We start from the raw sequence: 26,467 nt of genomic DNA on the forward strand, positions 1-26,467 counted from the left end.
CTAAATAAAGTAAATAAAAAACACAAACAATTTTAAATTTAAATTCAAATAACAGGCAGCGTTGCTTATGTGCATGTATGTTAAGTTGGCAGCGCTTAACCGCTAAGCTACGAACAATTGAACAAGAATCAGCACTGCCGCTCGTTCATTCGTTCAATTGAACGTTTCGATACCGATAGTATCGGTAACTGTTAGATACTTGTATTGTTGTCACTGCTCAGTCATAGCAGCAGCAAAGAAAGCAAACGTAAAGAAAGAGCCACACACAAAACAAGAAAAATTCACTGCTACTGCTTTTGTTCTAAATTATACTTTCGGCGTTGTTGTTTCGTGTGTTTGAATTGTGCAAATAGTGTAAAAAACGCCAGGCAAATTGTGAAAAGTGCAACGCGTACAAATATTGTTAAAACAACGTTGTTAACGTCTTGTGACTGTGTCGCGCATACAAAAAGAAAGTCGTAAAAAAATCTAAAGTCAGAGCTAGCTGAGAGGGAGGCGTAGCGCCGTTGTTTCTTGGAGCTCCACCACACACACACACACAGTCACACACATATACACAGTCCACACCACAAAAACAACACAAACGCCACATACAATAATAAACACGGACTCAAGTTGCAGCGGAGAGGAAGAAAATATAAAAAAAAAAGAAAGAGTTGGAATAGCAGCAGAGAGCAAAGTTAGCAGCGACAGGTAAGCAACGCGTACGTGTGGGCGACGGTGCTGCATTTCTCTTTAGTTATTTATTTTATATATTTTTTGCTTTCCTTTCTTTTCTTTTGTATTTTATTTGGCAGCAACTATTTTGCAAATGAATAATAAACAATGCGAGCATATTGTACGCAACACATGCATATGTATGCACATACTAAATACATACGCACATGTGTGTGTGTGTGTGTTTGTATGCGTGTCTGGCTGTATGAAATTGTTATATTTTGCTTTCTGTTTTGCAATATTATTTTATTTAACGGAAGTGGTATTGCTTGTAGTTAAGTTAATTTTGTGCTTTTTTTGTTAGTAATAATAGTGTTTATTTCTTATCAAAAAGAGATTCCAATGTATAGCCGGTATCGCTTTCGTCGCCTTGACGCTTAGTCATGGCACGGCCCATGTGAAACTGGTTTATGTGTGTGTGTGTGTCTGCGTGTTGCCCTCTGTGAACGCAATAGAATGACTAATGAATGAAGTTTTTGCACACACACACACACACACCTATGTAATTAAACTATTCCTGTATTTATGTCACAATGCAATCTAATCATAATGCTGACAAGTCGTTATCAAATTTACACACACAGACATTTGCACGCCCCCAAATTGTAAATGTCGCCGCCCGCATGCATACAATTTGAACAGTTAGACTGCAGCCAAAAAGAGCGCGACTAAAAGAGAGAGAGAGCGACAGCGCGTGCATGATCAGAGTATTGCGCTTGCACAGTGGGCTGTAATGCTTGACCTTCGTCTAAAAAAACATTGCCCCCTTCCTCCGCTACAATATCGATTGCCTCCACACATTTGCAACGTTACGCTAAATGATAAACGTACGAAGGCAGCACTAAAAGGGTTCATAATAGCATTAGCCAGCAAGCACATAAATGAATAAATAATAATGGAATGTATATAAGTATGTGCTATGTGTACTTATCTTTATATGAACGGCAACGTCAGCTACTTGGCAAAATAAAAATATATGGCATACGCTGTTTTGAAAGATATTGAATTAAAGTGGGCGCATAAGCTAATTGTAAATCCCATTAATAGTCCCACTGTGCATATACAGTAAGAGTATTTCGTATTCTTTATACTCCACATACACAACAACCTGTTCTGCTTTATTTTCTAACTACAGTTTATTTGCATTTATTTTTTTGGCTCACAATTCGTATATCAATATCTCATATTCGCATCACGCATCGCGCATTGCCGTCTCCGCTTCATTTCCATATTTACATTCATTTCGGTTTCAGTCTCGCTTGTGATCTCGTTCTCGGTGTTTGTGCAATTGTGATAGCTTCCGTTGCTGCTGCGCCGCGCACGTTCATTGAACCGCTTGAAAAGCAGCTGAAAGTCAAGGCTCTCTCCTGGCTGCGCACAAAGTGTAAAGACACGCACACACACACAGACAAAAGTCAATTATATTATTTTTTGGCAATAAAAGCGTCGCAGCTAAAGTCAAGTGCAAAAAGTAAAGCGCCACAAACAAAGAGAAACAAGCAAAGCACCCAACCCCACTTCGCTTGCACTTTGTTTTTCTTTTATATGGCCACTTGTGATCCTCTCTTGCTCTCTCTTTCGCACAGTGTCTGGCATTTAAATTTGCCTCAAGTTCAAAATTTGGTTCGACTTCATTTGCGTAGTTTGTTTTTGTTTAGCTTTTGTTTTTTTTTCTTCTGCGCTACATTTAATTGAATTATTCACTTTGCCTTTTGGCTGCAGACAAACGACGACGACGGCGAAGAAGAAGCAGCAGCGCGTGCAACAGAACAACTAATAAATAACAATAAAACAAATAAACAAGCACCGTTAAACCACAGACTTGAGCTACGCTCTCTCTTTTACGCGCTGTCTCTCACTCTCTCTCGTTCGTTCAGTGATCTTTACGCACTGCCCATTATTACAACCGGTAAGCGGTCAATGAATGCCTTACACACACACACACACACACACATGCACACTTACAGTTGTAGACTTTTGTGTAGAAATACTTGTTCGATGAGTTTTTTGGTTTGCGTTGAGAGTTACGTGCTGTTCTTTATGAGAAGCTGCTTTCATACCGGCTCTAATATGTGTCAAGTGCGTTGTTTACACTTAAGTACAAAAAAAAAAAATAAGCATGAAAACATAATTTAAGCTTATTCTAGATGCTGACTTACATATAAACTACGCTTATCTTATCAATTTACACTTGAGCAGCTGTCGTCATTGGCTAGAACGCAGCAGCGCTTTATAAAAATTATACTATATGTTTTATATGTATGTCATATCTAATTTCTTGCTTATTTGCTTCAAGAACTTTCGCAAAAACACTTTGTTTACAATTCGCACGCAAATAAAAATAAATAAATCAAGTACGTGTATATAGCAGACTTAATGTTTGTTTTCACATTAAATGTTCGTTCGCTCGCTCTCTCACTCTCCTTGTGCGTGTATGTGTGTGTTTATGTATTGGTTAATGTGCTTATAATTCAGCTTAGCCTATGGCAAACACCTTTGCGTTTTTGCCGTCTTTTAATTGTTGCCGCCCCTCTTACCTCCGTCTATACTTAGTTTTCTGTCTGTTGCATTTCGTTGGCTTCTTGAAATTTAGCTAGAAATAGTATTAGCGTTTTAGCTAGAAAGTTGCTTTAACTAAGCTAAAATATAATGATAATAAATTAAATATATGCAAGGTATGCATTAAATATTTGCTTAGGCAGGCGCTGCTTATTAAATTCTATAGCGCCATGACTAGTTAATCATTTTAATCTTCAATTAATGACACTGACCCACTTGAAAGCAAACAAACTGAAATCTAATCATAATTTATAGTTAGTGTATTGCATAGTCGTTCATACTATTGCCACGCTAGTTACCTACATTGCAAATTGAATTACACACACACACATATATATACATAGCTATGCCCTCGTAGTCTGTCTGCCTAGTTTAAGGTTTTAAGGTTGGTCTCTCTTTTGTTCTGCTGCAGACTTGAACTTGAACCCACCACGGCCAACTATATAATTTTCTATAATTTACTTAACAAGTATTTTGACTTTGATTTCTATTTGCAAGTTATAATTTGTTTGTTGCACACCTTTTGCGAAAATTATAATATTTTTAATGTGCTTTTGCAGTTGCACAACAACAAGCGCAGCAACAACCACAAGAGCCACAAAATAACAACAATTTATAACTATAAATGTGTACTCTCTTTTTATACTATGTATCTTTTTATTGTAATTATCTTGTATCTCATACTTAGCTTGCTTTGGAGCACTTAAACAGCAAAAACAAATACTAATCTAAGCAAAAAAGCTAAAAGAAATAAAAGTTGCAAACAAACAAAATACACCTACTATATAAAGCATATATATAGCGAGTATATAAATATCTAAAGCAAATCAAACGCAAATACAAAAGAAAAGTAAGTCTCAAAGTTCTAATTGCAATAACATTTTTTTATTTAAATACTAGTAAACACACAAACTGCTGCTAACTAGAACTACAAACACAATTAGATAATGCCTATGCCTGTGTAAGAGTTGAGAAGAAAAATCAATCAACTGACAAGAGCTTAAAGTGTAAAGCAAAATTGATAGTGACTGACAGTGGATTGTTATGAAAGCAAATTGATCAGCATGAAAGCAAAATTGCCATAAATAGTTGAGCTTTTGAATTGGTAAGCCAAACTTGCGCAAAAACAAAGATTATAGCAGCTTTGATTATGTTAAAATGTAAGTTATTTTGCACTAAAAAGTTTCATTAAACTTGTGACGCTGTCAGCGAAAAAAGTTTCCCAGCTTAATATAAAAAAATAGCACAAAGTTTGATAATTCAAAATTGCGTCTAGCTAGCATTTTCAGTTTTTTAAACAATTGATAAGAAATTTGATAAATTGCTATACAAAAATATTAAATAAAGTTTTCTTCTCACTCACACAGGCATAAGCAGCCATTAGCATTGAAATTTATTTTGAACACATACGCCAAATTGTTTGTACTGTTTTTTGAGTTTAAAATCACAACACACATACATACGCACACACACACACACACACTCACTAACAAATAGTTAAACAGCTTTGTGCATAGTTGAAAACATTTGCAGCGTGGAGAATTTCCCGGATGCGCTGCACTGCTGTTGTCACCTATTGGGACTTGTTTGTGTTCTCATGTTTGTGTACACACACACACACATATATACTATAATTTATTATTTACTGACAAATAAAACCAACACACATAATTTATGTTTGACAAAATTACAGCAAAATTAAAACCAGCATAAGAAATAAGAATAACAACAACAGAACTTTAAACAATTCTTGTAACTTGAATTTGAAACATGCTAATGCTGTTTTTTATAATTTTTGTCCAACAGTGAGAAAGCAAAAGGACGATATGCAGGTCAATGTTGCCGGTTTACGTAGAAACATTAAAAATCTTGCGCACAACTATTCCGATGCACAGGTGAGCAACCAAAACAAACTCAATAAATTGTAATAAATTAATTTTTGTTATTTGGCTGCAGGTCAAAGTGCGCGAGGCCACGTCGAATGATCCGTGGGGTCCATCGGCCACTATTATGGCCGAAATTGCGGATCTAACGTATAATGTGGTGGCCTTTTCGGAGATAATGCAAATGATATGGAAGCGGCTAAACGATCATGGCAAGAACTGGCGGCATGTCTACAAGGCGCTCATCCTCCTCGAGTATCTGATCAAAACGGGCACCGAGAAGGTCGCACAGCAATGCAAGGAGAACATATTCGCCATACAAACATTGCGTGAGTTTGTCTACTTCGAGGAGGGCAAAGATCAGGGCACACATGTGCGCGAGAAGGCCAAGCAGCTGGTCACATTGCTCAAGGACGATGAGCGTCTGAAGAATGAGCGCGTCAAAGCGCTGAAAGCGAAGGAGCGCTTTGCGCTGCATCCAAGCGGATTTGGCAGCGATGGTTATATCGATGGGCCATCGCAAAGAGACATGCCGCCAGGCTGGCAAGAGGAGCCGCCCAAAAGTGCTTCCGAACTGGAAATGGTGCGTCCACAAACTGCTGGCGAGGAGGAGCTGCAGCTGCAGCTGGCGATGGCTATGTCCAGAGAAGAAGCAGAGCAGGAGGAGGCCAAGCGGCGCAGCGATGATGTGCGTCTGCAGCTGGCGCTAAGTCAAAGCGAACAGGACTTCAAGTAGCTCTTACCTTAACTTTAACTATAACTGCAGCTTTACTTATTGCTTTTGTTTTTGCAGAGGTACAAATGGTCGTCCACTTGTTGGTGCTGCTGCTGCTGCGCCCAAGGAGGAGCAGCAAAGTCATTTACTCGACTTGCTGGACATTTCGCTGGGCGCCACTAGCATTTCAAGTCCACCGCTGGGCGCCGCTGGCGGTGCTGCTGCTGCTGCTGTTGTGGATCCTTGGGCTGCGCCACCCGCGCGTGCAGCAAGTCAACTTTCCGATCCGTGGTCTGGCAGCGCCTCCAATACGCCCATACCTGCCGATCCCTGGCATCCTGCTAGCGCTCCACGCACCATTATGAGCGCTGGCGTGCCGCTGGGCGCTGCAGCAGCTGCCACGCCGCAGCCAGGCGATGCTTGGGGCATGCGCACACAGTCACCGTCCGTTGCCTCGGGCTCCTCCAACGAAGGCTGGCTGCAGACCAATGGCAATGCCCAGCAGAATGGCGCACGTGCTGCAGCGCCTGTGGATGCTTGGCTAAGCAAGAGCGCAGCAAGTCCAGCGCTAGCAGCAGCGCCAGCAGCACGTGCAACCAGCAATGGCAGCTCGGGCGATCCGTGGCTAGCGGAAACGCCAGCTGCACCAGCAGATCCCTGGGCGGGTGGTCAGCCCGCAGGCGCAGGCACTGGCGCCTTGGATGATCCCTGGAAAGCTGTGCAAACGGGCGCCATTAAGGTGCAGCTGCGACTTGTAAACTATTGAAATTGTTATTAATTTTATTAATTTGCAGAAACAATCGCCCGACTTTGATGAGTTTGATTTGATTACCAATCGCAACAAGAGCGAGCTCAACAATTCACATGCCTCCAATAACAACAATGGTGAGTGCAATAAAATTAACTAAAGTTTGCCTGACTCAATGCGCTTTTTATGTTGCAGCTTCATTGCTTGACGAAATGGATCCGCTTTCGACAAACTATGGCAGCCTTAATAACTCCAGCGTACATGCCTCAACGGGCGCCACCGCAAAGAAGCCACTGAAAGATCCGCATGCATTTCTGGGCGAAAACTCGGCGCTGGTCAATCTGGACAATCTAATAAAGCCCATAGCGCCGCAAACGCAAGCAGGACTAGCGCCAGCCTACAATCCTTTCGCTGACAATGGCATGCCGCCCAAAACGAATCTATTCCAGCAACAGCAGCCAGCAGTTAGTCATAATAATATTAAAGCTAAGCTTAGTTAACTAATTAATGCGTATTGCAGGTGCCGTCCATAAATCAGCTGAAACAGCAGCCGCCTTTTGCAATTAATATGAATCAGGATCCTTGGGCGCCAGTTACCGGTGGTGTTAATCCAGCCTCACAGGTGAGCCTCAACTGCAGCTGTGTGCAGCGTTCAGGTTTAGGGTTTTTATTTTTACAGGCTCTCTCTACTAAGTTCTATACTTTCTCTAATATAATTTCTCTTGGTAACTTTATTTATTTATTTTAAAACTATCATTTCCCTATACACGCATTTTGTTTACATTTTTCAAATTGAGCAACATGTTGCATGTAACAATCTTTAGTACAAGCCCATGCGTCCTACTAGTCTGCAGCTAATCGATGACTTTAGTCTCTTGAGTGCCTTTAGTAAACCTCTAACCCAAACAATTCCACAGCAGCACACCCAGCCACCCAATCCTCCAATCAACAACAACAACAACAATAGTTACTTTGGCGAACATTATCAAAGTCCCAGCATTGATAGCATACGCAATTTGGATCTTATGAACGAGCCGCCGCAACGTGCCTATGGCTATTCACCTACAGCTCCAACAACGCTGAGCTACAGCAGCTTCAGCACTCCGTTGGGCTATTCCAGCTATACGCAAAACTATACAAGCGCCTTGACCGAATCCTTGGCTGAAACTCCGGGAGTTACCATCGCGCCGCTGGGCTTCGATGCGCGACAGAATCTGAATCAGAGTGCAGCTGCTACTCAGCATCAGCATTGCTATCAGGATGTGAGTGCAGCAGCAGCAGCAGCCAATTGTTGTTTAAAGAGTTTCCTAATCGTTGTTGCTGTTGCTCCTTTTTACGTTTTGTTGTTGCTACTTAACTGATTGAGTTTGTTTGTTGCTTATTACGTTTGCCAATTGCTTTTATTTATAATAATGCTTGTGTTTTGAATAGAAACTACAAGAAAAATTAGTAAGCTTAGCGCTAGAGTGAAATTATTTTAATACATTGCTTTAATTTGAGCAGATATATGGAGTTTAAAGCCAATTGTTGCATAGGGAATTAGAATTAGTAACAAAAAGAGTTTCAAAAGTTGAGTACAAGTTCATTTGAAATTCATTTCGTTGCAGTTGGTTCATTATTTTGAAATTATAGTTTACTTTGCACTTTAACTTTTCATTTAATTACCTTTTTTTCATTTAAATTTCAACTATCAACACAAATTTCATAAAATTGTGTACAGCAAGCTTGCCGAACTAAATAAGCTGAGAGTATCCCTAAAACAGAAACATAGTTGATCCATAATATTTTCTTATTGTAGCCCACAATGGAGGCTTGGACGCTTAAATAAAACACAAACAATAATGCAATTGCAAATGGGTAAACTGTTGTTAAATTGTAACCAACTATGCATGCTAGAAAACTAAAACTAACCGACTTTAATTAAACTATATAACACGCTAATGTAAACTAACTAGCTTAGCTGCATGTAGTTAGACTTGCTAATTAGAAATACTTGAGAGCATATAATTGTTTATAATAACTTGTGTATTTTATGTTTACAGCAAAACAACAACATGCCATGGATAAAACCGGAGGCAGCGGCTACAAATCCATTTTTATCTTAAGCGTGGAGAGCGTAGGTCAATCACTGACTGCAATCAATCAAACAATCAATTAGCTACAACAACTAAAACTACAAATAACATTACAAAATGCCGTCTGGTTGGTGCAAGCAGCTGTCTAACTATAAAACAAACAACAACAACAATTACAACCACAACATAAAAAACACACAACAACAATAATAATTGATAACTAAATTATATGTAAGCAAGTATTATTAAATTGTAAAATATGTGATGTGCGTTGTTTGCCTTCGTACAACAACAACAATAACAACGAGAACACAACAGCAACATCAAGTACAGCAACATGAACAATAAGTTTAACTTGAAGTTATGTGCAATGCGATGGCTGCCAGCAACGCCAACCACCAACACCAACAACTACAACAACTCCAAGCTCCAATTGTATAGTCATTTATATAAACTATAATATATATAAGCAGCAGCTTTAATTGGCAGTCCTACCCAAATACTTTATTCCCCATACAACTGTTACACCAAAAAATCAAAAACACCAACAACACCAATAACAAATCTAAATCTAAACTAATTGTAAATGCAGCGCTGAGATCAATGATTGTTATATACATATAGCTTTAAAATTTGTGCATTGATACCAACACCAACAACAACACACCACTACAAAATTTACACCAACAATTTACACACCACAACAACAACACCGGATGTTGGTGAGTTTGTTTTTGTATTTGTATAAATGATTCGAAATTTTAGTTTATTTTATATTTGTAACAAGGCAGAGCAACAATTTTTTTAGGCATTTTTAAACAAATGTTTTTTATATTTATGTCTACACGTTTTTTTGAGTGTGTGTGATATATGTGTAGGTGTGTGTGTGTGTCTGTGCTTTGTGTGTTTTTTAGGCCAAAACTATTTTTGCAAAAATCAATTTGCCAATGCATCTAAATTTTTTGCTGTTGAACATATTTTCTATATTAGCAAATAGTTTAAAATTTACAAGTTTAACAAAAAAAAAAAGCGTAAACAAAATATTATATACTATATTATTTCAATAAATGCTAAAAAATGATGATGGTATACACTTAGGTTAGAATACGTAAAAATTGTATAAGTATAACTTAATGATAACTAAATATATAAAAAAAAAAAACAAAAAGCAAACTGAATTTAAATTTATTCATCATTAAAATTAAAACACACAATAATATTAATGCACATACATTTTCGCATAGGTTAATAACATTTGAAAGTCTTAAGTAGCTGTAAATAGTTCATGCATAAATTATTAATATATATATAAGTCTTTCGTTACTAACAAAAACATAAATTACACTTGAGATTTATTGTTAAGCTTTCATGTCATATGGAATAATTTTCCAAAACTAATGTCCGTCTGTTTAAAATGCTTTTGAGCTTTGTATACACTTTAATATTGAATATATATAATAGGGTATTTGCAAGCTATGTAAAAGTATGAAACAATAGGCAGACAAATCTGCTACCCTCTATACACTTTTAGCTAAATAAGCTGAGCTTGTCTGAACTTTTGTCCGTTTGTTCGACTTTATAATTCAATGTATCTTACTGCATAGAAATGCAATTAAAATTGTTATGTGGCTTAGTCTATATTTGAAATTCGTTTAGAATGTCTTATCAATTTCTATTGAAGTGTATATCAAAATTGTCCGTGCCTGAATTTTGCCTCACGCTTCTGATATTTTGTATTGCTTATAATTCTTTTATGACATTTTTACTTACTGAGAACTGCTTTATCTATAATAATTTTCACTGAGAACTACTTTATTTATAATAATTTTCATCTAAATTTGTTGGTTATTTTTATATTGTAATATAAAATGCAATTTGGGTTGCCATTGCAGTTTCTATCAAAGTGTATTTCAAAGTTGTTTGTATTCTAAATTAGTTTCCTGCTTGAATTCCTTTTTTATTATTTAAACTGCTTTACTCTTACTAAAACATTGATTAGTCTTTGGTTCCTCGATTGCTCTAAAATTGCATTTGGGCTGCTATTGGAATTTCCCTCAACTTCTATCAAGTTTGATCTAAATCTGAATTTAGATTTGTTGCATAGTTTTCGGCGCAGTTATTACAATTTCTATTCGACTTTGCTCTCAGCTCATATTTTGTAAATCTTTATGTAATTGCTTATGGTATTTGGGTGAACTTTTAACTGTTGTTGTCAACGCGTTTGGCTGCTCGACTTGCACAAGCATAAGCCAAAGAAAAAACCTATGGCCAGCAACTCCCCACTCCTCACTCCTCGCTTGCTCACTTGGCTAACAGATGCAGCTAATATGCCTGGCAGCCAGCACTTGACAGGCAGCGCCAGCACTCAACACTTTGTTTGTTAGCAGCAGCGACTGGGCAGAGGGAAGCGGCTGAGGCGCTAAATGTTTGCCAGATAACGGGGCAGCGGGCAGCGGAGTTGGGGGCAGGCCCGCTAAGCACGATTATGTTAATTTCGGGTGCCCAAACAAACGCCGTCAGAGATCTTGGAGCAACTACAACAAGAGAAGGAGCATTAACGGAGCACGCCCACAAAAACTGCATATGGCAGTGATATTTTGGCTGCAGAGCCTCAGCCTCACTTGGCGCGGCATGGGATGCTTTTGCTGCTCATGAATGTGCTGGATGTGGATTTGTTGCGCAAGTGGCTGTTTTGGTTTTGATATTTGACATGCGCTGGAGGCCATCAGGAAACTTCGTTTAAATGAAATCAAAAGTGCACAAATCCATAATTTACACAAATTTGCAATCAAACATGCGCGCTGGCGTAAGTGTTGAACCAAAAGCAACAATAACAACAACAATGAAAACAAGAGTTATGACTGACTGACTAACTGACTTAGAGTCTGATGAAGCAGCAGGAACACATCAAATTTGCTAAGAGTTTTAAAAGTAAGTCACATAAAAATTTGTACAGGAAGTAAGAGCTGCAATTAAATATTAATATTGTTTAACGAACTGAGCTAAATGTAGCATGTGTAATTATAATTTATTATTATTATTAATAATTATTAAAGCGCGTCTTGTATATCGAATATGCGTAAATAAGCAAAGAATATACTAAAAAATAAGGAAGCGTAATGATAGTTTTATTTTAAAAATTATGTTATACTGTTTATATATTGATGCTTATGATTTTCCTCACCAATAATGATTAATTTTGAGTAATTTTTGAGCAAAAAGTGCGACAAATGCGACATAGATCGGAAAAGCTTTTATAATTAGGCTGTAATCTTACAGTGGGTTTTATTTTGAGCGAAAAAAATAAAAATCATAAATAAAAATCAATAATAATGATATTGATTTATATTTTTTTTGCTCAAAAGTAATGATTACTTATAAGTTATTGTAAAATTAATCAAAATTAATCATTATTGGTGATGAAAATCTTAAAAATCAATATATAATCAGTATAACGTAATTTTTAAAATAAAACTTATAATGATTACGGACCCTGAATTTAATCTAATATTATCTTTGTGATATGCGTAATTAAGCAAGATATACTAAAAATTTGCAGGGACCACGTAAATGACCCTGATTTTTAGTATATTCTTTGCTTATTTACGCATATTCGAATAGATTATTCAAAAAGGATTAAGATGACGTTATGTCGCTTCTAAGTGTTTGATTTTATCATTTAAAATTCGCGATCATTATTTACGGTCCCTGCTAAAAATGTATAAAAGATTCCATTAAGCGCCACTAATAGTTGTAAAATCTTATGCGATTAACAAAGCTGCCGCATTATGAAGCAATTAAAACAAAATTTATAGCCTAAGCTAAGCTTTTATAATATTTTAGTTAAATTAAGCAGCGCTTTTGTTACTTATGCAACTACTAATAGTTAAGCTATAGAATTTGCAGTCCCGTAACATTGAGACAATCGAATATATTTGCATATATTGAAAGGCAGCAAGCAGGTCAAAAGTTAAGCAAGCAAGCAAAATGGCAAACAGTTCTTGGCAGCAGCTACAGTTAAGCGGTTGTGGCCAAAATGAAGTGGATAGTGTTGGGATGTGTGCTGGGTATAGCAGCGGCACAAACAGGCGCTGGTTACTATAAGGATAATGGCACACACTATTTGCTGTATGAACATGGCATGACGAAGCCACCACCACCACCACCACAGATAAGCAGCAATCCCAATATAAATGCTATAGAGCAGCTGGAGCTGCAGAATTTACCAACGCGCATTGTGAATGGCAAACGAATTGGCTGCGCTCGAGCGCCTTATCAAGCTGCTTTGCACTATCGCGGGCAGCTCATTTGCGGCGGCAGCGTGCTGAATCACGATTGGGTGCTAACTGCAGCGCATTGTGTGGAGGACAAGGGACGCTATGAAGTGCGCGTGGGTTCGATGGATCAGCAGCGCGGCGGGCAAGCGCATCGTGTGGCCAAAATTGTGCCACATGCCAACTACGATGACTTTAGCATGCAACATGATTTGGCGCTGCTGCGTCTGGCAACGCCGCTGCAATACGCACGCTGCGTGCAGCCCGTGCGTTTGCCTACGGATTACACTGAACTGCTGCCGGATTGTTATTTGGTCAGCGGCTGGGGATTGAGCAAAGTGTCGGATGCGAATGTGCAGCGCTATTTGCGCGGCGTTACAGTTTGCCAAATCAGTCGCCAGCAATGTCGGCGCATGTATCGCAAGGCAGATGTGCAGATCTATAAGCAAATGATTTGCGCGCAGCGCTCCGGACGTGACAGCTGCTCCGGCGATTCGGGTGGGCCGCTCGTAGCTGAGGACACGCTCTATGGCGTCGTTAGCTTTGGCATTGGCTGCGCCAACAAAGATTATCCTGGCGTCTATGTGAATGTGCGACGCTACATTGGCTGGATACGCAAGACTACCAAGCAATACGATAAACAATTAATATAAACTATTTTTATTTATTATTAACGCTTTTGTTTAACTATTAATTAAAACTGTCGCTTGACTGCTTTGCATTTTGTAAACTCGTTTAAACAACTTTTTGTTGTTTAGCGCGCTGCTGCTGCTGCTGCTGACCTAACGCTGTTCTTACCGTTAGGTCATTAGCACGTGAACTCGAACTTTTAAATTTACATTCTTCTTCAATCTATGCATTTATCAATGAAAGTTTACAGAAGCTTTGGCCACAACAAAATTTAAATGTATGATTGAACTTTATGCTTTACTTTCTACTGTTTATGACCTCTCGCTATATAGAACAAGCACTATAATGTTGCTATAAAATCAAATTGACAGCTTGTTTCAACAAGCAATAATTTTAAGAAAAAAGAAAACAAAGCATTTTTATTTAAACAGAAATATTCGTTTATAAAAAACTCTCACAGTCTATTTAGCTGAAAGCTTTAAAATTTGAATTGCTTACAATAATAATTTGCATAAGAATTCGTAGCATAAATTCGTCTTGAATTTAAAATATATATTCAAATAAAATAATTCATGACTCAATCAAACAGAGCGTAATTTAAATTCAAATGGAAATAAATCTAATACATTTAAATATTTAAGCAACAATTATTGCGATTTGGCTTACGCATATTAAAATTCAAAGCATAAACGCAATATTATATTAAAAAAAAATTCAAATATTTTATTAGAACTTACTTTATAATTCAGTTTCATAAAAAATTAATAAATTCAAATATTTTATTAGAACTTAGTTCAAATTCAGTTTCATAAAAAATTAATAAATTCAAATATTTTATTCGCTTGCATAATCAAAAACTCTTCAATGAACTTTTTCCTCAATTTTTTGTATGCATTATTCATTAAAGCTTTGGGTCAATCATTCAATTTGGGCTTGGCCAAACATTATGAGCAATTTTTGAAATTTCATTTTATTGCAATTTCTCCAATTAAAGCTTTAATTGGAAATTGTTTGATTTATGTCTTAGTTTTATATTTTGTATGCATTGTTGCTTGCTCAGCATAATTCTCGCTACTAATCGCTTGATAATATCAAATAGTTCAGTAGATTACCATCGGCTATTGCAATTTATTGCTGCCGCCCGCGCATTTATAAACAAAAACTTGTGTGCAAAACTTAAAAAACTTAATTTGCATACGCGGTGTAATTCATTAGATTTCGGCATGTTTACATAATCGACGCCGTCGTCGTCGTCGTCATTATAATCATTATCGTTGGTTGAATTCCAGGCCTAAGTGTAGGAGCACCTTTCACTTTTGCTGGCCTGGCCTAAGCCGCAGTGGGGGCTGCCTAATTATTCCTGGTTCAACTGTTTTGCGCACAGTTCCAGCTGAGATTTCGCACATAATTAAATTGCGCAAAAATTTACATGAAATTAATCGTTTTATTGTTGCGCTTGGCTGGCGCTGAGTCCAAAGCTAAAGCTGTTGGCTGCAGGCATGTGCCATGCGGAAGCGGCGCCCTACCAAAAATGGCCAAACAGTAGCTAACCAGCTAAGAGCGAGAGAGAGTGGGTGGTAAAGCAGCAAAAAGCACACGCAAGATTTATGCGCCAACTGGCGACAATTGGCAGGCACAGGCTACTAAAAAAAATTATTGAGGAATGCAGGCAATAGCAGATGCCATTGGAATTATATGGACAGGCTTTATATAAGCGCAGATTAATATAAAAAAATGCAAAAAGAATTTAATGTTAGTGTAAATAATTAAATAAGCTTCAATAATAAATGAAAGCCTAACTAAGTCAAGCAATTTGCCACTGAAACATTATTGAGGCAATAGGAGATTCTGTTATAAGCGCAGATTAATGTAAAACAAATGCAAAAAGAATTTAAAGTAGAGTTGAAATAATAATTGAATGAATGAAATGAATTTGTTAAGCACAAAGTCAATAAACTTGCCACTAAAAAACTGTTTAGGAATTCAAGCAAGAGAAGATTCTGGGGCAGCAGCTACATAAACGAAGATAAACTAACAAATATTATTTAAAGTAAACAGCGAATGAAGTCATAAGCTTGTAATATTTAATTAAATGCGAAGCTTAAATAAATAAATAAATGTTAGCTACAAAAACTAGTGAGGAATTCAGGCAATTGGGTCTGTTTAACACTCGCAATCTATAAGTTTATCAAATCTAAAAACAAAAACATAATTTTTAAATTTAAATTTAATTTCAAAAACTCTTAAATTAACTTTTTGCTCAATTTTTTGTATGCATTATTCATTAACGCTTTAGGTCAATCATTCAATTTGGGGTTGGCCAATCTTTAAATATTTTTTGTAATCATTTTCTTTTATCGTCGACTGTACATAGTTGACATTTAATAAATAAAAACAATAAATAAAATACTACCGAGTTACATAGGCAGATTAATTAATATAAAAAAAGAAAAATAATTTAAAGTATAGCGGCATAGTCAGCTTAGAGTTTGGGTAATAATAAATTTGAGAGATGGAATTAAATAAGCACAGATAAAATAAAAAAATACTGAACAGGAAGTCAATTTTTAAGTTTGCCCTAATGCATATTTAATAAGCTTAAAATAATAAATAAAGTTCGCTAGCTAACAAACTAATTTGCTAATCAATTTAGCAAAACTTATGAGCTTTTAATAATACTTAGTGTCCAACTTGACAAAGTAAAACAATTCAATAACCAACTCATAAGCATGAACATATATAAACTATATATAATAGCTGAGCAGGCAGCACTGACAGCTGAGCTGAGCGTTTAGTTCAAAGCAAATATTTTTAGCAGCCAGCAGCCTTAAAGAGCATAAAAAATTGCAATTTGTATGCTTTAATTAAAAAGCAAAAAAAATTAGCGTGTGTGTGTGTATTCGTGTGTGTGTGTGGCTCATTAATGAGTTTTCTATGGCCAAGGCGCTGGCAGCTACACTTAAGCAAACAACATCAACAAATCAGGCTTGACATGGCGTGAACTAAACACAGACGTATGTGTGTGTGTGTGTGTGTGTGAGTGGATGCTGTGTGGAACGTGAATTGCTTGCCTGCACCTTTTGACATACAGACAAAAAACAAAAGACTCAGGCAACAAACTTTTTTTTTTTTTTTGACAGCGCTTGCATAACACACACATACAAACACACACACACACATTGACAGCAGCTAAATTGATTTTTAATTACTAAGTCAGCGCTTCTTAGAACTGTCATAGCTGCTAACCACGCCCACGCCTACGCAGCAGCTGCAAGTTGTAACTGCCGCCTCTTTCACTCACTCACAAATTAAGCTGTTCAATTGAAATATTGCAACTTTCCATTTTCAAAAATACAACAAAAAGTAGTAAAAATAGCGCTTTTTATTTTTCTTTTTGTTTTTTGCGCCGCCAGCGATAATTGAAACATAATTTTTGTAGTATAAAATCACGTCAGTGCCACACTCAGGCACGACGTATGACCAGCCAGCCAGCCAGGCAGGCAACATAGTAGTAACAAATTTCACCCATTTCGCACGTTCCCAAAGCACTTGGCAGCGTATGTTAGTTAATCATTTGATTTCATTGCCGAGAGACTCTCTCAACCAACGACGACGACGACGCATGGAGATTCAATCAGCAGCAGTGGCAGCTTCACACCCATGCAGCTTCAGTGGCCAGTCGAGGACTCGTATCAATAATTATCAGCAAAGCCATCAAGCTGTAGCGATAGCAACAGCAAGCGGGCAATAAAGTTTAAGGCAGCACAGCTCAAGTCAAGTCAAGCAGGCAGCACAGCTTGTTGCACAGCTGCCGCCCCTTGCTACACATCGCTACGCTGCTCCTCTGTGAGTGTGTGTGTGCGGCAAGCCATCATTTTGGAAAATTGTGACATTTAGACACAACAAATCATAGCAGGCGGTATCATTAGGCGCTTTGACGATTTGTTGTTGTTGTTGTGCTGCTTATTAAACTGTAGAGTAGGCTGGGGAGTTACAATTTGCAGACAGTTGCACTTTGTTTAGTCTTAAAGCAAAGCTTAACAAATAATTTTATTAATGCAAACAATTTTTGTTAAATTTTTGCATTAAAAGTTACAGCAGAGCTATTAAAATTTATGCAAAGATAATAGTGCAATAAAAATAATAAGCAACTAATAAATAATGCAGTTAAAAAATTCTTAAAAAATTATTTTCAAAAAATTATGCTAACTTTATAAAGAGAAAATTGCACAAATAGTTGACAAAATCAAAAATAATAAAAAGAAAATAAATAAATAAGCAATGATTGATTTTAAAACAATATGAATATTAATTAAATAGCATTGAAAGCAGTAGCAAATGCAATTGAATATATATGCAATAAATTATTATTTTTAGTAGTTTAAGTCACTCAACAAAAATAATGGTAAGCAACATTCCTAGCCGAAAGCCCCAGTAGCTTAAGTTTTAACTTTAAGCCTACAGTTATATAGAAAAATAAATAATAAAATAATTATAAGCAGTACTAAAAGCAATACAATGTATAAAAGAATAATAAAAATACAAATTTATTGAATATATTCAATTGGATTTACTTCTTCTGAATAAAAGAATAATAATATATATTGAATATATTCAATTTACTACTGTTGAATACAAAAATAATTTATTAAATATGTATTCATTAGCCTTTATTATATAGTAGAAGATTTCATGGTATATATTCAATTGCATTTACTACTGCTGAATAAAAGAATAATTCATTGAATATATTTAATAGCTTTTATTATATAGTAAATTGTATATATTGTGTATATTCAATTGCATTTACTAATTTCATTTTGACTTAAATTCATTCATGCATTGCTGTCTATAATAATTAGAATTATTTACTACAGCAATTGATCAATTATGCATTTATATTCATAAATTGTAACTTTAATTTTGTTCAATGTTAGTGTATTTAAGTGTTTTGCTTGCTCTCTTGCAATTTATTTGTATGTCAATGGGTGTATAGAAATCGAAAGTTTCACACTTGTCAATTAAGTGTACCAAAACGCTTGTTGTTGTTGTTATTATTATTGCGCTTGCTCTTGCTCTTGTTGTTGTTGTCGTTGCAGTTGAAAAGCGGCTGTCAATGAAAATGAAATTTTATTAAGATTTGAAGCTGTGTGTGTTATTTTTTTTTCTTTCTACATTTGATTTCGAAATTAATTAGAAAAGCGACTGTGTGTTTTGGTAGCTTAATTGCTTTGACGTGTGCGGCTGCGTGTGTAATTGAATGTGTGTGTGTGTGTGTGTGTGTGTGCGTTGGTGTGTTTGGTTATATAAGCCGTAAAATATTTAAGCCATAATAGGCTGGACGACTATCACTTTTACTATCACTCAAATCATTTGGACATTTGGCTGCACTTCTAAACGATTCTCAGTCAGTGAAAGTCACAGACGCATGACTTGTGACTTTGTCAACATTGTTTTTGTTGTGCTGCATGCCACTTATGCAATCTCATCAAGTCGAGGCGCAGTTAGCTCATTAAACGCCGCTTAATTGTCGTAGAGCCCGCGACCGGTTGCATTTCAATAACCAAACTTGGCTTAAATAATGCGCACTCGCACTTTTACTTGAGAGCAGCAAGTAAATGAAAGCGAAAGTTCTTTTGTATTGCGTTTGGTCACAGCCGATTCTTATCGTTTTACCTTGCCACAACTTGTTGCAGCAGCAGCCGAAGCAGCCGAAGCAGCAGCAACAAGGCGGCAGTTTTATTTATGCACTTTTCATTTCACTTAACTTGCACACACATGAAACGACACCGCACCCAAAAAAAACCAACCACGTCGACATCGCTCAACTTTCTTCCCCAGAGACAGGCAACAACTAAAGCAGCAGCAGCTGCTGCTGCTGCCGCTGCGACAAGCGAAGGTGCCTGCCAAACATGCCACATATGGGGGCGCCAACACTGGCTGCATTGTGGGCAAACGCAGGCGATTCTTTAAATTGCCACTTGCACTTGACCGATCGCCAAAAGCGAGCAGGAAATTGGTAACAGCAGCAGGCACAGTGGGGCGAAGTTGTGCAAATTTAAAGTTTAAAACAACAAATTTTAAATACAAAAATAGTGCATTTTTTTTTTTTAAAACAAACATTTTTAAGCAATTTTTCCAGCTAATTAATAAGCTAAGTATAAATAAAATCGAATAAAAATATAAAATTTATTGCAAATTTTAAATACAAAAATAATTGATATTTTTTTTGAATAACTGAAATTTTTAAGCAATTTTTTCAGCTATTTAATAAGCTAAGTATTTATAAATTCAAATAAAAATATAAAATTTAAAGAAGATTTTAAATACAAAAATAATTGCAGTTTTTTAGAATAGCTAAAATTTCTAAGCAATTTTTTTCAGCTAATTAATAAGCTGTGTATATATAAAAAAGTCAGTTAGTATTTAATTTTATTTATATTTATCAGGTGATAACTAAACCTCTCAAATAAAAAGTAGTTTTTGCTTAAAATTTATGTAAACTAAATTCAATTTCTTCTAAGTTCTATAATTTCAAATATATATAGCTCGAATTTTTATTTTATTTATTGCTCGATATTTTAAGTATAGCTCGAATTTTGTCTAAAATAATTTCTTTCTTTAAAATTTTGTTGCTTTTATTTTATTTATTGCTCGAAATTGGTGTAAACTAAATTCATTTGCACTAAATTCTATAATTTCAAGTATATATTGCTCCAAATTTGTATAAACGATATAAATTCTATTTCTTCTAAATTCTATAACTTCAAATTTGTTTAAACTAAATTCTTTTGCACTAAATTTTATAATTTCAGCTAAGTTTGTCTACAAAATTAAAATTTAAACGCATGCCAAATTCACAAGCGGTATGTTTCCTATTTTATTTTACTGCTTTTGTATTATTTATTCTTTGTATTTATTATGCACCCTTGCACCACTGTGCGTTGCTGGGCGGCCCACCCAGAATCAGCATGTCCAGTCGCCTGTATCCAATTAAATTTGCCTGCATTTTAATCGAGTCGACTGGGCAACAAGTCAATGCAGCTTGACGTTTATTTTTATAAATTTTTTTTTTTTTTGGTTGCTGCGCTTATCATTATACAGTTCGCAGGTTTTATTTTTGGAATATTTTTTTTTGTCGGTTGCTGTTGTTGGTTGGGCTTGGGTTAATTTGTGAAAGTTTTGTGCAAACAATTGGGAGAGCATCGCAGTTTCGGCCATAAATTCAATCAGGCGTGGCCCAGCAGCCCAAAATGGTGAGCAGGCCCTTGTCAATATATTGAGCCATATGCGGCGACTTATTTTGGCAACTGTTTGGGCCTCATCCTTGCTGTTGACATTGCCATAAAATATTTGGAGTAAAACTGATTTAATTGACGTTGACGTTGCGTAATGTGCAGCAGACTGTGCAAGGAGCATGCCACGCCCCACGTTTATCCTGTACGTGTGTGTGTGTGTGTGAGATAAGAGGCAACTGCATTTAATGTGGCATAATTGGGCAACAACACAAATCTCGGGAGACTACTTAACTGGGTTAGTGGCGCCGGCGCCAAACACAAAGCTAAAGCCAAAGCAAACTAAAAAATAAACTCCAAGCTTTGGTTGCAGCTCAAGTCGTAGTCGAGGCCAAATCGCCAACCAGTTCGTGTCATGTGATTTTTATCGTTAATAGGAAACAACTAAAGCAACAACAACAACAACAACTGAGCAACAGAGACAAGTACAAAGCCAAAGCGCCGCCAATGGCAATTGTTGTTGTTAGAGTTTGTTGCTGTTGTTGTTGTTGTAGATTTTCCTATAGCCAAAACAAATGTTGTGGTAACATGAAAAGGGTTTTTATTCAATTGCCAAAGCAACATGCAGGCAGCAAAGTCAATTGTATCTAACTAGAAAGACAGTAGACACTCGCTAAGGCAAACTTAGCTTAAAGTAAACATAAGCTGCACTCAAACTCTGTTGAATCTCTAACTTTTATTTAAAGAAAATTTTATTTAAACTTAAATGCAGCTTTAGCTTGTCTTAAATTTGGCTTACACTTGCCTTTGCCTTCTTAGCCAGTCAACACTGTTTTTTTTTTGCTTGCAATTTTCATTTGCAGCTTACAACTTTCATAATAAAATCAACAACGCCATCAAATTGCCGCCATTTAAATGATAAAATGCAAAACAAATCTACGCGCAAAATGTTTTCAACATTTCTTTTCGCTTTTGTTGCTGCCTTGTTATTGTTGTTGTTGTTGTTGCTTTTCACGCTTTTCGCCCATGTCGCTGTCTCTGCTCTTCACATTCACCACAGTCAAAGTTTTGACGGACAAGGTCTCAGTCGCATCTGCATAGCTTGCCAATTGCCCTCGGGGCGATTGTTGTTTTCACTGAAATTGAAAGTTCTGCGGAGCGTGCGAAAATGTCAATTGATGTGCAACAGCAACCAGCAACAGGCAACAGCAACCAGCAACCAGCAACTGTTGCGGTTTGTTGACATTAACCCATTAAGTGAGCAATGTAACCCGTACATAGCTGCCAGCTACAAAACTCACTAATTTAATTTGCAAGCCTTGCAGTGGGTTGAAGCTTTTACTTTGTGCTGATTTTGCTGTAGAATTTAAGCAGCTTTTAATTAGTAGCATCTATTTAGTAAGTAGAATTTAATTCACAAAAGCTGCACTTGATTGATTGAGCTTTGCATGCAAATTAAACAAATTGAATAGCAAGTGCCTTTGACATATTCAAATTTATATATTATAAAATATATAAAAATTGCTATTTAAAGCAAAAAGTAGTAACTTGTTCTTTTACTCACTCTGAAATAAATATAAATGAATATTGAAGTACTAAAGCAATTTAAAGCATAAAGTTACTTTGTGCTTTTACTTACACTGATATAAAAAGATTTATGAGCTTTAATAAGCTTGCAATATTATAGAAGAAAGCTCCACTTTGGATATTGAAGAATTAATGCAATTTAAAGCATAAAGTTACTTTGTCTTTTACTCACACTGATGTAAAAAGATTTAATAAGCTTTCAATATTATAAAAGAAAGCTCCACTTGGAATATTCAAGAGCCAATGCAACTTCTATGTGCTTTAGAATACAGAAAATAATTTTAAGCAGCGAGTTTTTTCGGAACTAAGCACTTTGAAAAGTTTAAATAAAGTTCATGTTGCTTTTAACAATTTTTAATGTGCTTAAGAACTTAGATTTAGAAAATTAAAGCGCAAGTTCTTGTCAATAAAATTTTTAGAAAATTTAAAAACATAGCAAAGCACTTAAATGAGCTTTCCAAAACACTTTCTACGCCCAAGACACATAAACTTACAGCTTAGTAATGTTTTCTAAGCTTAATTTTTGGCTACCGACTGCGCCCCAAACAGTAAACAGAAGCAAACGCTTAAAGCAGCTTTAATGAGCTTTGCTGCAGTTATTTCGAACATTTATGGGTTATTAGTTGGCCTGAGCCTTGGTTTATTACTTGGGCTGCAGCCAGCAACTGTCTATGTGTTTGCTTGAGAGAGTTCGCGTGGCCAGTCAGTTGGTCAGTTAGTCAATAAACTGTTGCAGCTGTTGACTTTCGTTTTTTGTATGTTGACAAAATGCAGCACAGAATTTGCTGCGCAGCAGGTGAGAGCAGCAGCAGCAACATCATTGCTGCTGTTGATGGAGACGACAACGTATGGAAATTATTTATAATTGAAGACAGAGACAGCGAATGGAAACTTGTTGGCAATCAGCAAAATCAATCAACACAGGTGAGCAATTGACAGACAAACGCCGCTGGCCGCAGCCAATAGAGTTATCAATTTTAGTGCCAATGTGTCACAATCTGTCGCTAAAATGGCCATAGAAAGAGTGAGAGAGAGAGAGAGGGCGGCTAGCTGGTGAAATTAAGTGGCAAGTGGCGTGGCCACAACCTTGACTTCACTTTTAGTGTTTGCATATTTCACTCTTCATATTTATTTGTTGCTGTTAAGTGTGCCTGGCGCGTAGTAAGTAAAATTTTATTTTATAGCGCCAGACAAAATAAAGTTGTAGTCGGGACGGGACTGCAACAAAACTTGCAACACCACAGAGCGCCCAAGGTGAAGTGTTCGACTCTTGAAGCGGCAACGACTGTAACGTTGGCTTGATGTCATTTTGAAGAGACTTGCTGCAGTTGCATTGGCTTGGGGTTAGGGTATAAATATTTATCAGCTTATAGATTAAATAAGTTAAGACTTTGCTCAGTCAAGCGTTAAAGCTTAAAAACTTCAGACGCTTTAATTTTGTTTTGTTGCATTTATCATTTAATTTATTTCTTAACTGCAGCGTATTTCGCTAGGCGACTTCAGTTTTGTTTATGTTTCATTATAATTTAACAATTTTTAATAAACACTTGTCAGAAAAGGTTTTTGTTGTTGTTATGTTAATTAGTGTGACCGCATGCAGCGACAAGTGGCAGACACAAGTGTTGCATGCAGTTCGACAACAACAACAACAACAGCAACAATCTAAAAACTTTCAACGCAGCTGCGCATTTAATTTGTTATCAAATTTATGAAATTGCGCAATATGGTCACACTGATTTCAATTGCAATTAACAGCCGCAACATTCACCTTTTTTTCTGTCTTCGTTTACACTTCACTTTAAGCGGCTCAAGTTTGTTGTCAGAGTCTTTCGATTTGTGAAGTGCAGCACGCATCGCTTTAATAATCTTCCGCATGTCAAGGTCAATTAGCATTTGTCTGCGGTTTGTGTGCGTGATAAAAATGTCAAAAGGTTTCGATTGGTTTAGTGGCTTGGCTTAGCGTTAAGTATGCCCCCCTCCCCACCCCTAAGCGGCGTATGCTGCTGCGGCAATGTCAATGAACTGTGCGTGCGTCTGCGTTAGAAAGTGGCCAACGTCACAGTCCTGTGATCTATCTTTGTGACCAAATATACCAACAGTAATAAAAACAATGTGTGGCTTGTACTTACGACAACAACAACAACAACAACAGCAGCAGCAACAACAACAGCAGCAGCAACAACAACAGCAGCAGCAGCAGAGCGCAGCGTTTTCACTCCTTTCGCTTTCATTGCAATTACCAAATACGATTCTTATTTTCAATTTCAATATGACGACGACATAGACAAAAACGCTGTGGCCTACAGTGTGGTAAAACGCTATGAAAATTGTACTAAACTAAGCAACAATTGGCGCTGCTATAAGTTTAAACTAAGTTTGGTATGCGTAGATTTAAAAAAAGGAAGAGCCAAAGCCTAAAACTAAACTAAGCAACAATTGGCGCTAATATATTTTTTTTAACTAATTAGTTATGCAAGTTGACTATAAAATAAAGAGCCTAGGCTCTGCTTATAAGCAATTGGCATTTATGATTTTTTTTTAAATATTTAATATTTTATTTTTAATAAATATACTAAAAGATCAGCTCAAAATTTTAGTTAGCTTAGTCAAGCAATCAATAAAATATATATAAATTTAAAAATTCATTTTAACACTATGCCAATATGAAATGATATGAAGAGTCTAACTAATAAATATTTATCAAGTTGTATTAACTGAATATTCAATTTAGTTTACTCAAGTCTGTAGTGAAATTGCAATTGTCGCTGCTTTCAAAATTTTAACTTTTTAAATGCAGAAATCTTTACTTCTGCCTATGAACAATTAGCATTGTTTTTATGCATATAAATAATATTTATAAAGCATAGCAACTAAATATTCAATTTAGTTTGTGAAATTGCCGCTGCTTTCAAAAGATTTCTAAACTCATTGCTACAATTTGAACTTTTTGATTAAAGAAATCTTTAGGCCTGCAATTTCTAACCACTGTGCATTGTACACACGACGCAGAAGCAGACGACAACGTTAAATTTTAAGCATAAAAAATGCAGCCATAGCTTTAGCCTTAGCTTCAGCTTCAGCTTCAGTATCAGCTTTAGTTTCGCACCAAATTTGGTGCGCTGCAGCCAGGAGTAGCAGTAGGTAGGAGCCAGGCCAGGCCAGGCCAGCAGGCAATAACAATAACGGTTGTTTTGCTGCCTTACTGTATATGCTATAGCCTATTACTGTTGCTGGCTTAGTCAAATCGTTTGTTATGTTTTTATCTTGATGTTCAGTCACCTTGATTTGTTGTAGAAAATGCAACTTTTGGCATGACCAAAGTCTCTATCTCTCTCTCGCTCTCACTCTCTCACTCTCTAAGGCCCGCAGCTGCTGTTGGCTACCAACGACGACGCACTGGGTGCCATCGCTTTCTCAGTGCGGGTGACGAACTGCTGCCAAATGAAAGTGAAAACTGAAAACTGAAACTGGCCTTAGAATTGAGCGTTGTTCGCTTCATTGTAATAAATCAGCGTGTTGTTCATTGTTAAGCGAAATCAATCAATTTATGGGTTTGGCTTTAGCAAAGTTCAATGCACGTACAGCGCTTTGTTTTGTAGTCTAGTGTAGTTTGCCTCTTGTTGTTGTTGTTGTTATATGTGGTCGATGTCAAAGTTCAGCGCATGTATTAGGGGTTGGTTTTGCGAAAAACTAGAAAAATGCCAAACCAAAATAACAACAACAAAATAAACTTAAGTACAATGGGCAGACGTCGATGCTGCCTGCGCTGCTTGTAAGGCCCAACAAAACAAGCAAATGCTGCAGTTAGTAAAAAACAGCTAACGTATAAAACCAAAAAACAACTTTGTCTAGCAGCTGCGAGAAGACGAAAATGTTATACACTTTAGTTAACAATTTAATGTTTACGCTTTGAGTTAATTAAAAGTCGCGCAAGCTTCAGCTTTGCTAATATTTTAACTAAAGTACGCAGCACCCAAATAAAATGTTGAAGATTTGATATTTAGTCTAGAAATATACAAAAATTATTTTAAAATATTTTAAAAA

The 26,467-nt window shown here is 36.5% G+C and overlaps 2 protein-coding genes across 10 annotated transcripts; both read left to right on the top strand.

Moving 5' to 3' along the window:
- Window positions 1-229: 229 nt before the first annotated feature.
- On the top strand, window positions 230-9,232 carry LOC108600468 (epsin-2). Of its 9 annotated transcripts, none has more exons than XM_017988070.2 (9): window positions 230-693; window positions 5,083-5,171; window positions 5,233-5,891; window positions 5,953-6,613; window positions 6,669-6,759; window positions 6,818-7,086; window positions 7,143-7,244; window positions 7,447-7,884; window positions 8,665-9,232. In XM_017988070.2, the coding sequence occupies exons 2-9, from the start codon at window positions 5,103-5,105 to the stop codon at window positions 8,725-8,727; spliced, it is 2,352 nt and encodes a 783-aa protein (XP_017843559.1). In that variant the 5' UTR covers window positions 230-693; window positions 5,083-5,102; the 3' UTR covers window positions 8,728-9,232. The 9 variants fall into 9 exon arrangements, with proteins under 9 accessions (XP_017843559.1, XP_017843567.1, XP_017843558.1 ...); XM_017988078.2 differs by lacking the exon at window positions 230-693 and adding an exon at window positions 2,517-2,626; XM_017988069.2 differs by lacking the exon at window positions 230-693 and adding an exon at window positions 4,102-4,126.
- Window positions 9,233-12,612: 3,380 nt separating this feature from the next.
- Window positions 12,613-13,624, top strand: LOC108597990 (trypsin-4). The gene has a single exon (XM_017984606.1). The coding sequence runs from the start codon at window positions 12,734-12,736 to the stop codon at window positions 13,622-13,624; it is 891 nt and encodes a 296-aa protein (XP_017840095.1). The 5' UTR covers window positions 12,613-12,733.
- Window positions 13,625-26,467: the final 12,843 nt, after the last annotated feature.

The sequence above is a fragment of the Drosophila busckii genome, chromosome 3L, assembly GCF_011750605.1.
Source record: "Drosophila busckii strain San Diego stock center, stock number 13000-0081.31 chromosome 3L, ASM1175060v1, whole genome shotgun sequence".
NCBI classification, from domain to species: Eukaryota; Metazoa; Arthropoda; class Insecta; order Diptera; family Drosophilidae; genus Drosophila; species Drosophila busckii.

What these genes read in the sequence shown, in the direction of transcription:
- LOC108600468 (XM_017988068.2), top strand. Translation starts at nt 4,827, where the DNA reads ATGCGCTGCACTGCTGTTGTCACCTATTGGGACTTGTTTGTGTTCTCA. An exon ending in GGACTTGTTTGTGTTCTCAT is followed by an intron (nt 4,876 to 5,082) that starts GTTTGTGTACAC and finishes TTTGTCCAACAG; the next exon opens with TGAGAAAGCAAAAGGACGAT. An exon ending in GTGTTAATCCAGCCTCACAG is followed by an intron (nt 7,245 to 7,446) that starts GTGAGCCTCAAC and finishes AACAATCTTTAG; the next exon opens with TACAAGCCCATGCGTCCTAC.
- LOC108597990 (XM_017984606.1), top strand. Translation starts at nt 12,734, where the DNA reads ATGAAGTGGATAGTGTTGGGATGTGTGCTGGGTATAGCAGCGGCACAA.